General features: G+C 47.5%; 1 protein-coding gene across 1 annotated transcript in view; it reads left to right on the top strand.

The window, feature by feature from the left end:
* CD82 (CD82 molecule) overlaps positions 1–13,449 on the top strand; it is a 63,906-nt gene that overhangs the window by 36,600 nt on the left and 13,857 nt on the right. Inside the window, exons 3-5 of the mRNA XM_074955317.1 lie at positions 3,149–3,221; positions 7,073–7,197; positions 10,294–10,368. Coding sequence (XP_074811418.1) covers positions 3,149–3,221; positions 7,073–7,197; positions 10,294–10,368 — 273 coding nt within the window. The remainder of the gene's footprint in view (positions 1–3,148; positions 3,222–7,072; positions 7,198–10,293; positions 10,369–13,449) is intronic.

Below are 13,449 nucleotides of genomic sequence, written 5' to 3' on the forward strand. Positions count from 1 at the left end.
CTTGCAGCCAAGGGGAGACCACCTACTTTAGTCATCTAGCTTCATCTCTGAATCAAGTAAGCTGAGCAAGTGGCGGCGGCGGCTGCTGCTGCTGCTTCCAATTTGGAGTTCATGATTCCAGTGTGTGTGTGGGGCTCCAGCCTCAGTCAAACAGACATGCTGTCCATGTTGCAGGACCATAACTTCAGCCTTATTGGAACCCTGTGCTATTTGCAGGCCTATGCAACGTAGACCCTATGAGGATGGGGTACTGAGATGTGTGGGGAATAGAGGAGGTGTTTCCACGGCACTGCACAGTTCTCTGCCCTGCCCTCCTCTTAACATTTATGTGAGTGAGGCACAAAGTCCCCTTGAACAAAACTCAAAAGTTGAAAATCAACCCTCAGACTAGCTGGTCTGTTCAGCAGAACATGACCTCAGTCCGTCTTGACACACCACACTGTTATCCCAAGATAGCACTGAGCTGGGCCCTGTAATTATCCCTCTCAGGGAAGTATGGTGTGAGGCCATAATGGTCACTTTCCAGTAGGCGTGGCTTGGTGTGTCGCTGAAGTGAGTTTATTTTCAGTGCTGGGTAGCAAGGCTGACACTTTTCACTCTATCAGGAGCCCTGGCTAGAATCCTGTCCCCTCCTGTAGGGGACACGCTTGTAGGGGACACCATTGCTTAATCCATTGCAATTCACTGATCACTGCAGTTCGCACCATGGGAGCTCGGCACTTCCCACCCGCAGACCAAATAAGAAAGATGTTGAACTGGAGCTAGTGGAAGGTGTAACCCTACTAGCTGTGCTCAGTGGACTGGCATGGACATGGAGGGGATCTGAAATCCTCTCAGTTAGGGGACAGCAGTGCAGTCACAGGACAGCCTGTCTCTTTCCTTTCTCCTCTTTCCCCTGCCCCTCCGTTTTTCTACAGCAGCTTCTGGCAAGCACAAGATTTGCAGACTAGAGTGAAGAGCAGAGTGAACAGAGATTATGGATGGTTCCAGTGCCTCATAACAAATAGCTTCCCAGGAACATAACTTAGCAGAAGTTCTGTTTTTTGTCAGTAACAGTAGAACATAGGTGACACCTCAAGATCCTGGCTGCGTATGACTTCCTAACGGAGCAGTGATCACATATTTGTCTTGAATATTTTTGAGAAACTATGAGTTAAATTCATCAGTCCCTTGGAATGCCATGTTAGCTGAGATTTTCCTACATCCCTCTCTATCTTGCATTTTAGCTGACTCCCTGGCTTGATCTGCTGTCCAACCCTGCCCTGGGATACTGCAGTGTGCTCAGGCCCACAGGAAGAGGGCCAGTATGGCATTTTTCCAGTATTGGGCTAAACACAGTCCAGCTTAAGATAAGGGTGGGCACTAATGCACACTACAAGATCCAGTTCTCCTGCCCCTTACAGTGTATAGCCTTTGAAAGCTTTCCACCACTGAGATGCAATTTCTTTCACTCTCTCTCCCTTGTCTGCGTGTAACTTATTTGCCACTTAATTCTGTTCTAACTCGGTTGGTGTGTTTCTTATCCTTTTTGGTCATCTGCCACCAGCACAGCTACCAAGCACCCCTCCCGGCCATGCATTGCTGTCCCCTAAGCAAGGAAATAGAAGGCAGATTCTTGTGGGGTGTAATTACAGTCCAATTCCATACCAGCTGGTATGAGGAGCAGAGACATTTTGTGGCATTGGCATTGGCAAGGACTGTAAAGTTACAACAGTCTTCAAAACATATGGCAAGGGAAACTTCAGGAGCTAGCTTCTCATTTCCCTTGTTTCTACAAACCTCTGTGAATGTGCTCCAGCTGGTCCACAATCTGCATCTTCCCCTCTTGGCTCGTCTGGCCTTCTCCGTCCCATCCTGAAGTCTTGTCACTGTTTGGTTCAAGAGCCTTCTCGGCAACTCCTGCCATCTGGAACCACCTCTCTATTTTTCCCTGAGTCTCCTTCCCTCGTGCTTCAGATCACAGCTGCAAACCTGTGTTCTGAGAGTGCCTTTTTCAGTTAAACAAATGAAGGAAAGACTGATCTGTGTGCTGCTTTGAAGGTATAGGGACCCTGCCCTCCACTTGTGCAGTGGGGTTGTGATGCTGAATGGGGTATCTGGGCACTGAAGAATTCGCTGTTAGAATTAATCCAATATAAAAGATGCTGTGGTACAAGGTAGGTATGTAAAGTGAGGGTTCTGTCTCAGTATAAGGGCCAGGGAAGCTGTGTGCATGTAACAAAATGTAACTCTCAGTCAATCTGGTGCCTCTTTAGCCTCTCATCAGGAACACACAGCTACAGAAAAGCGCTACTACTAATCCTCACCCCAGGCAGGCTGTGTGGTAGTTGGGGATGGGCTGCTGCTGCTTCTCTCTGGAACAACCAGCCCTTTCTAGTCTGTGCTATCCCCAGAGGTTGTCAGCTGGCTGATGCCAGGGGAGTGTTGTCTGTTCAGTTTCCCTGTCACGTCTTGGCCCCATTCCAGGGGCTCAGCTGCCACCCGCATGCACCATAGCTTGTAGCTTTGTTTCTTGGAGATGAACTTTCTGGTTGTGCATGTTACTCATAGGAGCCTGAGCTCGGCAGCACTGATTTCTGCATTTGATGCTTTGCATCTGTGGGCCCAAGTCTCAAATGAGAGGTCTGGCATGTCCGCTGAGCTAGCTCATGCTCCCTTGGAGGGTCCCTATTGCAAGGTACCCCATCCCTGTGAAAGCACAACCCTGGATCAAGCAGCAAGGCTCTGTCCAAAAGCTCCTGTAAGGTCTACCTGTGTGTGACAATACCTGCCTCTTGCTGCTCTTTCTGGACAGCGTTGCTCTGTACTTGTACAGCTTGTGCCTTGAGACTCCAAGCCTTTCAGAGCAGAGAGCCTTTTTACTGTCTGTTCAGCTCTCCTCCCCTGCAGCATCTTGTAGAACTCAAGCACTACATGAATAATCTCCAAACAGCAGAACCTAGAGCCTGTGTGCTGCTAGCTGGGACGACTTCTTCCGGGAGTGACTGTTTAATCTTGCTTGATCGTGGGGAAGGGTGCGTGATGGGAGGAAGGGTGGGAACAGTGGGATACTGGCTGTTTAGCTCTTAGCCACCAGTCCCCCACTCCCTGTTTTGGTTTTTTGTTCTGTTTTTTAATTAGTGACTTTCACTCTTCTTGCTTTTTTCAGATCCTGGGTGCTGTGATCCTGGGCTTTGGAGTGTGGATCTTAGTTGACAAAAGCAGTTTTATTTCAGTTCTGCGTAAGGCCATGATTCATTCTCCTTCCTTTTATCTTCTGATTTATATCCTGTGGGAGATCTGTCCCTCTGTGTGTTTTAGCTCTTTAAATACAAAGGCATGAGTGGGGCTTCTACGGTATAGCAGCGCAGCCAAGGAACATCGTTCTAAGCAAAGACTGGCTTCTGGCTGGCTTTTAGAAGAACATCAGTAGTTAATGAACTTGTTTAGAGGGGCTGTTGGATTAGTTCAGGGAAAGTGACCTTAAAGTGTGCCCCATTAAGAGAAACTACTTCTAAATAAAAGCTCTTGAGAAATCCCAGATCTGTTCCCAGACATAAGCTCCAGATAAATACATTACAAGCCATGTGGCTGGACCATTGCTACTTGCCAGGCCCCCAGTTCAAATGTGTTCTTACTTTATCTAGTCACTTTCAGTGTGCCCAGAGCTGTGCAGCGAGAGAGCTTCTGCCTGAAATAGTTAATCCACAGAGGATATGGGTCTTGGGAGACAGCAAAAGGAGCAGCTGATTCTCAAGCTGTTTGCTGAAATGCAATGGATTACACATACATACGTTAATTTTGGTTGTTAACTGGGACTCTTATTTAATTCTTAATTGGAGATTTTTTTTTCCTCTCACAGTTCTTAAACCCACCTTCTAGCCCAAAGTCCACAGCCTCCTGCATGTATAGTAGTAATCTCCTCACTCACAAATAACCAGTCAGGAAAGGTGACCTGGGCCTGTTCAGTGGGGTCAATGAATTCTGTGCCAGCCCAAAAATTGAACTAGCTTAACCAAACCTGGGTGGGATTTAAAGGGCTTTTGGTTAGTTGGTAATTGTCACCCACAACAGAGGTCATTTGTTTGTGGCTCTCTTGTATTTAAAGTATTATGAAATAAAAATACAATAAAAAATAAGCACTTCCCACATCTCCAGGATTGTTGATCAAGGCTGTGGTGTGAGCCTAGCCTTGCACACAACCTACCATGGTTCAACTTTATTCCTGGGAGTGAGGAGTAGCAGTAGCTGCCATGCTGCATCCAACTCGCTATCCAGTGACGACTGCAGGTGGCATTGGCTACCCAGCCATGTGCCGTGCATCTGTAGAGATGTACGATTTGGACACCATGAGGAGGCTTTCTGGAAAATGTGACCTGGTTATAGGGTTCCATCTCCCTCCCCTTCACTAAATGCTAGAACAGCCCCAAATCATTGATGCTTGTATGATTTTACTGCAGCATCTGGGTTGCTACTTCATCCTCTACAAGGGGAAGAATCCCAAGGGGGCTACAGCAATGAGGTTGTGAATGGAGATGCATCCCTTTACACTTGCAGCCATAAGGGTTTGCTCAGGGCCTGTCTACTTGCAGCATTCCAGAAGGAGACACCTGTTCCTATTAAACTGGATGACACGATAAGTCTATGATTCAAACCTCTGTTGGCACAGCACCATTGAATCACAGAAGATTAGGGTTGGAGGAGTCCAACCCCCTGCTCAAAGCAGGAACAACCCCAACTAAATCATCCCAGCCAGGGCTTTGTCAAGCCAGGCCTTAAAGTCCTCTAAGGATGGAGATTCCATCACCGGCCTTGGTAACCCATTCCAGTGCTTCACCACCCTCCTAAAACTAACAAAATGTGCGGGACACATTGACTTGACTCGCTGCACTTTGCTCTGCTTGGCCTCAGAGTTTTTCTGTGTCTTTGCTCTGTTTTCCCATTTTACCCTTAATCTCTGCTGAATGTGCACCACAGGGCTTTAGGCTTCCTTCCTTGAGATTTCCAAGCTAAGTTCTTTCTCTGCCCTACTCCCCTCTTTCCTGTACTTCTTTCTTCCTCCCCTCTGCTTTTAGTAATCCTACCAGAGACTGGGGAAGAATTCTGCACAGCAGGGCATTCCAGCATCCTGCCAAAGGGGCCTACGTGTCCCTGTTCTCCTTTTGGCTGCCTGCCCAGAACAGGGGAAGACATGGAGCAAGGGGGAATGGAAAGCAGGAATCTCCTGCCAGTAGAGTCTGCAGAGCCTTCCTTGGAGAGCCAAGATGCTGCAAGCAAGGAGCCTGGGATCTTTTGAAGACTTTGGCTCTGGGGTTGGAAATAACTTTTTTTTTTAAAATTTTTAATGTGGAAATGGCCCATCAATTGCTTCCTAGCAGTAAAGCTGTTCAATAAGTGTTCAAAAGCCCCAATCGTGCCTGCATTGCTATAGGGGATTTGTGGAGCTCTCTAACATGCATGAGTGTGAGCTTGGACTTTGATTTAGGGTTACTCCCATAAACACTTCACCCTGCAAGGCAAACCTGTCCAGTCACAGGGCTGAGATGTGATGTCTTGATGCATCCAGTCCCAAAGCTGTTGGGGTTTTTTTTTTTGTTTGGGGGTGGGTGTGTGTGTGGAGAGAGAGCAGGGAGTGTGCTAATGTTCTTGATAATATATGGTGTGGGATTGTCTGCCAGTCTGGGTTAAGAGCTGGCTCAGGCTATTCCAATGAATGACTCTGGCCTTCGTGGTTACCTGCCTTCCTCCCAGAACATTCTAGTGGAATGTGTTTCCAGTGCCAGTTGAGTATGTGTTACAGCTGTGTTAAGGGGTGGGGGGAGGTTTGGGAAGGGAAAACTCTGAAGCTGTCCTGGACCTAGTCTTGATTTTTAAAGCAGATTTGTTTGCTGGGACTCCCAACCTAGGAGAGGCACCACCAAGCTTTGTAAGTCATGTAACCTCCCTTACTGGTCACATGACATACAGAATTCCCCAACATCCTGAAACTCCTGTGTTGCTAAATGTCTTTCTCAGGCACTGTGAGGCTCCTTATGAGCTGTTTAAACCTGCTTTTTACCTCCCTCCCACCTCTCTGTAGGGGTGGGCAGTCTCCAAGGAATAGTCCTTCTATGACCAGCATAAAGGCAAGCCTCTGTTCTGTAGCTTCCGCAATTGCTATTTAAGGATGGTTGGGAAGGAAGTGAAGACTGAAATAGCAGCTGAGCCCTTCCCCTATAAGGCTACACTTTCCAAATTGGGTTTAATGTAAATGGAGGCAAGGGGGCAGCATCCATTCCAGGAAAGTGCAAGGACTGCCAGTGGATTGTGCAAGAGGAGCTACAATTAGGCATGATCTGTATTAAATCTGAAATAATTGATCCTTGCACTCCTTTATACAGCGCTGGCTGGCAACTGGCATCAGAGCATTACATTCAAATTGTCACGTAACTCAAATACCTCCTACCTTGGCCAGCCAACACCTGCAAGCCAATTGGGAGTCCAACTTGTAGTCTCTCTCTTACACTCACATGGAAAGGAGCATTTAGTCATCTGGTCCTTCATAGTATTCTTTTCCTGCAAAGAGATGAGAAGAAACTGGAGAGAGGATACTGGACAAGAGTGTTTATAAAGTTGGATTGTTAATGTGAAAAGTACTCTCTCTTTCATCGGCCTTAGGTAGGGAAAGGGGTAGAACTTCCCCCAACATTCAGTTATTGAATATTAAGAATTTGGGAAATAGTGATGAGGTAGAAAGGGCGTGTGTGTGCTCCTGTCCCATCTCTAGGAGTACCAGTGTCTGCTCTCTGGTCAGTCCTCCATTAACAGAGTCAGGGAATTATAAGTGAGACAAGAAGCTAAGATGTGACTAGTCTTTTACTGAGACTTACAAACAGGCTGAATGAGTGACTGCAGGTTCAAGAGCGTTTGGGGGAAGGGAGGCAACCTTTATACCCACAGACAAACTTTTCTATTCAGGTTTCTGCCTTGTGCCCCTGTCAACCCTCCTGCAGCCATGGGTTTGTGCCTTTAATGCTTGTGCAGGCACTAATCAAAACGCTTGACGGTAAGTGCTTGTTTGATGGCTGACTCTTCTCCTCCCTGTCTCCCACAGAGACCTCATCTGAATCGCTAAAGGTCGGTGCATACATCCTCATTGGAGTTGGGGCCGTCACCATGCTGATGGGGTTCCTGGGTTGTGTTGGAGCAGTCAATGAGGTCCGATGCCTCTTGGGTCTGGTGAGTGAATCACTGCTGCCTTTACTCCACATTCCCAACTTCTCTTCTGGTTATGCCCCTGTCCTCTGCTTCTCCCTGGCTCAGTGATCTCCTTACTGAGAGTAGTGCAGGAGTGAGTCAGTGTCTGGGGACTGGAACCATCAGCAGGGCAGCCTCAGACTGGTTGGGGCTTTAGTTTGCCATCTTGGCTACCTTCTCTGCAGTGTATACATTTTTTTTTTTTTTTCTCTCCACATCTCAGTAACCAATTATGCAGAAAAGAAATGTCCCCTGTGACCTCTCCATCCTCCTTGCAGCCCTGAGAGAACAAGGCTGTGTGCCAGCAGAGATGGATAAAGGGGGTGGGTGTGAGGAGAAGACTTGCTTCCTGTTGCAGTGCAGGTGTAATGGGATGTGGGGTGCAATCCAGGCTAGCAGGGCTGCTCTTAGGATTTATGGAGCCCTATGCAGTAGTATTAAACTGGTGCCCCATGCCAGACTTGGGGTACAGCCACCGCCCCCACCCGTGGACCCCCAGAAGAACCTCCCCCCATTGCTGACACACACTGAGCTTTCTAAGCAGCAGATGCTGCAGCAGGCTGGGGTGGGGAGGGACAAGGCAGCAAAGGATACCAAGCTGCCCGGCCTACCTCCATGGTGGTTGAGAATTACAGTTCCCCGCAGAGACCCCCGTACCCTCTCCCTCACTCAGAATGTGCCATGCTGGCACATTTGGCTCCGTGAATACGGCCCCTGCCTAAGGAGACTGCAGCATGCGTTGGGTGTGCAGGAGCTGACCTGTTCTTACCTGCTGTCCCGGTGGTGCCCCAAATTTTCAGGTGCCCTACGCAGCCACGTATGCTGCATGTGCCAAAGAACGGCCCTGCAGGCTAGTAAGGGGTTGTCTCCGCTTTCCTGTAATCCTAGGCGCCTTACAGTGCTTTGCTGCTGTAGCTCACAGCTGTAGCTCACAAGCATGCAGGCCACACCCTTGAATGTCTGGATGCTGTGTAGCCAGCCCTGGTTCAGCAGCTCTGTCCCGCACAGCCTGTCTACGGACCCACTCTGGCTTCCACTGGCCTTGGTTACAACCAGGAATGTGACCCCAGTTCCTTCCCCACCCCACCCCACCCCCCAAAAAAAAAACTACCCCACAATATTGTGCTGTGCAATGCCCAGCCTTCTCCTGGACAGCTCAGATAAATGTATGGTTTTTTTCCTTTTAAAGACCCAAAATCACATCACAGCTTATTAACTTACAGGGGTGAATACACTCTTCCCTTCGAACACAGCACTAAGTTGCTTTATAGTACAAATAAAACAAATACACTGGACCCTCGCTAGAATGTGTGTCTATATAACGCGGTTGCAGCCATGGATCCCAAATTTAATTACTTTACTTGCAATTCATTTTAACACGGTCTCCGCTATAATGTGGTCCCCGTGTTAATGCGTTACCGCGCGTGGACCCAAATCCTGTGTTCTAGCGAGGGTTCGGTGTATATTAACAATAGGACATAGGTTAAGTGATGCCAAGTAAAAGGAATACAGTTAGAAAGTGTTACAAGAAAATAAAAGGGAGAAAACACATCTAAAAATCTATAACTTACATGGAGCAAGGTACAGGCATTGTTTGAGATGGTTTTTCTCAGTTCCCAGGGACTTCAACCCCCACTTGATTGAAGGATCCATCTTTATCTTGCAAGAACTGTTTCCTTGTGTCTGTGAGGGATGCCAAAGATGGCTTCTGTCTTTTTTTTTTAAATATCTTCCAAAGTTCGATGCTTTTGTTTCAAGAGGCAGGATGCCCTCATGCTGTTTTTTCCCTTGTGGACTTCCCATCCTCCTGTGTATAAATGGGGCTTCCACTGTTTTGATTCCACCATGCTTAATTTACGTAGGAGACAGGTAAATAGCTGCCTTCTCTCCTGTCTTGGAGGGAACCTGTTTCTTCCTATTTGGGAACAGATTTTAAAGCACGATGTCACTAAGTATCCATATTTCCTCAGTGTTTAATGCATATATTTCAAATGATATTGATCACCAGTGTGTCACTAGGTTTCAGAAAAGACCTCACTTTGTACCTTTTTTATAACACTGTAAGTTTGTATACAATCAGTTGATTTAATTGCTTATCACCTGAGGTTCAGCCCCCACATCTTTATAGCCCAGTAAACTTTGAAATGGATTCTTCTGAGGGTTACCCCTTAAAATATAGTTTTATTCGAGCTGTGAGGAGGGTGACATGGAGCAGGTGGGGAAGGAAACTCCATGCTCTTCCTTCCACTGTTTGTTAGCAAACAGCTTTGTTTATGTAATATGTCTTTGCCTGAAGAGCCGGTTGGTCAGAGAATCAAATACACATTCTTTTGGCTAAGGCAGACCTGCTTACCAACTCCCCCTGACGTGCCTGGTTTAAAAACACTTTAGTCATAAGAGTTATGGATATATGCTAGAATTAAATCAGTGTACATACACAGGAATATTAATGATCAGTGAGTTATCAGTTTTCAAATGATACCTCCCAAGGCGCATTTTGTACAAAGATTATTACAGTAGTGTGTAAGGTGCGAATACAGGGCTGGTTAGGGTCACCCTCTCTTACAAAGCTGCAGGAGGGTTAGCGACTGGTTGACCTGGAGGCAGCAGGTCAGAGTCCTCTTTCTGGACAGGAAATCTGCCCCTCACCCTTCCCCCTCTATATAAAAGAAACCTGTTTTTGTCACCTTTGTTTATGCACCATCTCCAAGACATATTGGAGGATATCTATACTTTCACCAAGAGTTAGTGCAAACATTTCAGTGACCCTAATGACCAGTGGTGTTAGATTTCAAACAATATATTATGTAACCTTTTAAACAAATATCATGACACCAGTGTGTGAGGTGTTTTGTGTGTTGGGCCTGTCACAGAGTAGTGAACCCCAAATGGAGGAGTAAGCAGCATTCAGTCTGGAGATTCCAGCCAGGAATCTCCAGACTGAATGCTGCTTACTCCTGTATGAAAGGCCCATATAGTCAGGATTTGCCATGAGCCCTACTGAGGCTGCTGCCCATAGATGTAGACTTGCTTGGGGAGCCAGCAGAGCTAACACCTTCTCTTCTGTTTGTTTTCTAGTACATCACCTGTCTCCTGCTGATCCTCCTAGCTCAGGTTGCTGCCGGGCTACTCATCTATTTCCAGCAAGATGCAGTAAGTTTCATTTCCCTATAAGCCTTCAAGAGACACAAGGGTTGGTACTGGGACAAAGACCTGCAATGCATTCCTCATCTTATCTGGTTTGGGGCTGGGAGCCCTTGACATAACCAGGCCGGGAAGGTATGTGGAGGCAATGCAGTCAGGGCCTCAACACCATACGCAATCTGCCCTGTTGTCCAGTCTGTCCTGACGTGCCTGCCAGGCCCAGCAGCACCATGTATCCAAGGACTAGGAAGTTCCTTATTTTTTGACCCACGAGTACTGTCAGAAGTACCAAACCCTAACTTGTGGTCCTCATCTGGACACTGGCAAGTCCATGCAGCCAGCAGATCCCCTTTATTCCACCCACTGCTGAAACACTCCATTTTGGGCCCCTGTTGATGTAGTCAGTCCTGGTTACCCACTGCTCATGAGCTCTCTCTGTGTGCTGCCATTTACATTTTAGGGAATGAGCTGCATGTGTCCGGGTTTGGCTCATTCGAAGAGCCGAGTGAGAATAGCAAGTGAGACAGTCTGCCCCAGGCTTGTTTTTGGTCAGAGAACAAGAGCAGTAAAGGAAGGTGGTTCCTCTGGAGGACAGTTCTTCAGGTGCTTCATCTTATGCTCACTGGAGTCCACAGCAAAGCTCCCATGGATTCTAATGGTGCAGCATCAGGGCCTGAATCAGGACTTAAACTCCCTTTCTTCTCCCCCTGTTGAAATGTAGAGAATTAATGAATTGGGCTTTTTAGTGTGTATTTTAGTTCCTTGCAAGTGGAAAGACTAACTGTAGTGTCCATCTGTGTGCATGTAATGGACTAGGTGGGTGCTTGGACTTGAGCAGTAGTTGGGCAGATATGGTGGGTGGTGCTTATATAAACCATGAGGTTTGGGGCAACTGTGTTACTCACTAGCAGACCTAATGCAACCATCCCAGCCCGCACCTGGCAAGGCTGTTGGTGGTAGCGGCTCCCAGACATGGTAGCTCTTCCTCCCTTCTAAGCTGGCTGGGTTTCTTCTATGGAGTATCTGTCTGTAGTCCTCCTTGGCCGTGTGCACATGCCTGCTCCCTTCCAACTACCCTGCCTCCCACACTGCGGGTCCCTACAACTCTATCCTGTTGCTGTCCTGTCCCAGTCCACTTGCTTCATTTCCCGTCCCCTTCCCCAAGACCATACAGGATTGCTTTTGCATTTCAAACTCTTCTACACTTTCAGTTTGGGAGTAAGTGGGTTAATAGCTAATCTCTGTATGGGAATCCGTTCTGTCCTTGAAGCAGGCCAGAACCTGTAGTCTGATGGGTCTCCGTCAAACTATTGAAGCCTCATGTCCTTCCTCTATTGAAACTGCTTTTATTGCAGCTTTCTAGATTAGGGATCACATCTTGTCTTGTGATCTGTGCAGCAGTATCTATATTTCTAGAGCTCTAAGGGAGTAGGACAAAAGTGCTGATCCCCTTCAATGCATTTCAACCTCCAGTCCCAGTCTTAGGTTCTTTTCCCCAAGGCAGCTCCTCCTCTGACCTCTAGCTGGTCAGTCAACACTTGGCTAAAAGATAGATCATGTGGCTAGTGGTGACTTATAATTGTGCTGCTCCTGGTCTGACAGGATTTGTTTTACACTGTTTTAAAACCCACATTATTACGTCTCAGAGCTCAAGTCTACAGACTTGGGCTCACAATACATTACTAAAAGTAGCTGTGTCAATGTTTGGGCTCTGAAGCCCAGGGAGAGGGGTGGATTTCAGAGCCCAAGAGCAAACTTCTGCATAGCTGTTTTTTGCACTACAGCATGAGCCCTGAGAGTTAGAGTTTGTAGACCTGGGCTCTGAGACTTGCTGCCGTGCTCCCACTCAGCTAGCTTGAATTTCCTGCAGTGGGCTGTGGTGATCAAGAGCAGCTGTATGAGCTGGCTTCCTAACCACCTGTGGTGCACACATGGCTTGCTCTCTGCTGTATTGATTGCAACTTGGAGTGGGGGAGGGGAGAGAAGTGGAAACAGTGACCAGCTGGTGTGGGGAGAAGAACAGGCATTTGCATGTGCTGCATCATAGAACAACCCCAGCTCTGATGCAAATTAGGGGGTGGGAGTAAGGGGAAATTACTGCTTTCTCCTGGCTGTGATCAGCTGTGGCTCAGCAAGGCAAGTGTTGTTTTCTTGCCACCCACCCCAGTGCTCTCCTTAACACTCCTTCCTCTCTGCACTGTTCAACACTTCACCCCAAAAACTGCAGGGTTTTGTCTAACCTGGAATTTCTTGCAAGCGGCTGATATTGGCAGCAGTGTAGGGGACGAAGCCAGGGACTATACAATAAGGGCTCCTGCAGCAAGGTGGTGCCAGTATACACCCAGTAGCAGAGCTGCTTGGATTCCTTCATCCTTTCTGTGGAGGAAAGGGGGCAGTTGGGCTCCCTAGCTGAGATTCCAAACACTCCCATGCCATCCATCCAAGGCAATCGAACTCCATGTGGGCTGCTACATTGGAGCCTTTGGGAGGATCCCTTAAACCTGCAGTGCTATCTGCTCTGTGGGGTACTTGGGGGTGCTGCTCTGAAGATCTATGCAAGTGTTATTGGCTAGAATTTCTCCTGCCCCTCTGACTCACAGCAGGCCATGCACTGGTGGTGCTGTGAATATTACTTTGTATTTAGTGCCCCTTCTCCTGAAGGAGTCCAAAGAAAGTACTGTAAAGTATGCTGAGAACTACACAAGACTCAGTCTCTTAGCATGTAGGATACTTTCCACAACGACGTTCTCTTTGGTTCAAGAAACTTGCCTAGGAAATAACTTTCAGCGATGGACCATGAGGGACTGGGGTTGATGATGTTTAGGAAGAGGGTACTTCAGGCCTGAAATGCGGTGTACATGACAAATCTGTACCTCCACTTCTCAGTAGAGATGTCCGTACCCCATCTGGCAAAGCTGCTCCCAGGAAAGTACAATTTGTCCAAAAGTAAATAATACCAAGCGCTTTTCATCAGTAGATCTCACAGCGCTTTACAAAGGAGGTAATCTCACTGTCTCAGTATCCCCAGTCTGTAAAATGGAGATAGAGGGGGTGAAAAGACTTGCCCAAGGTCACCCCGCTGGTCAGTGG

Source organism: Natator depressus, chromosome 6 (genome assembly GCF_965152275.1).
Source record: "Natator depressus isolate rNatDep1 chromosome 6, rNatDep2.hap1, whole genome shotgun sequence".
Taxonomy (NCBI): domain Eukaryota; kingdom Metazoa; phylum Chordata; order Testudines; family Cheloniidae; genus Natator; species Natator depressus.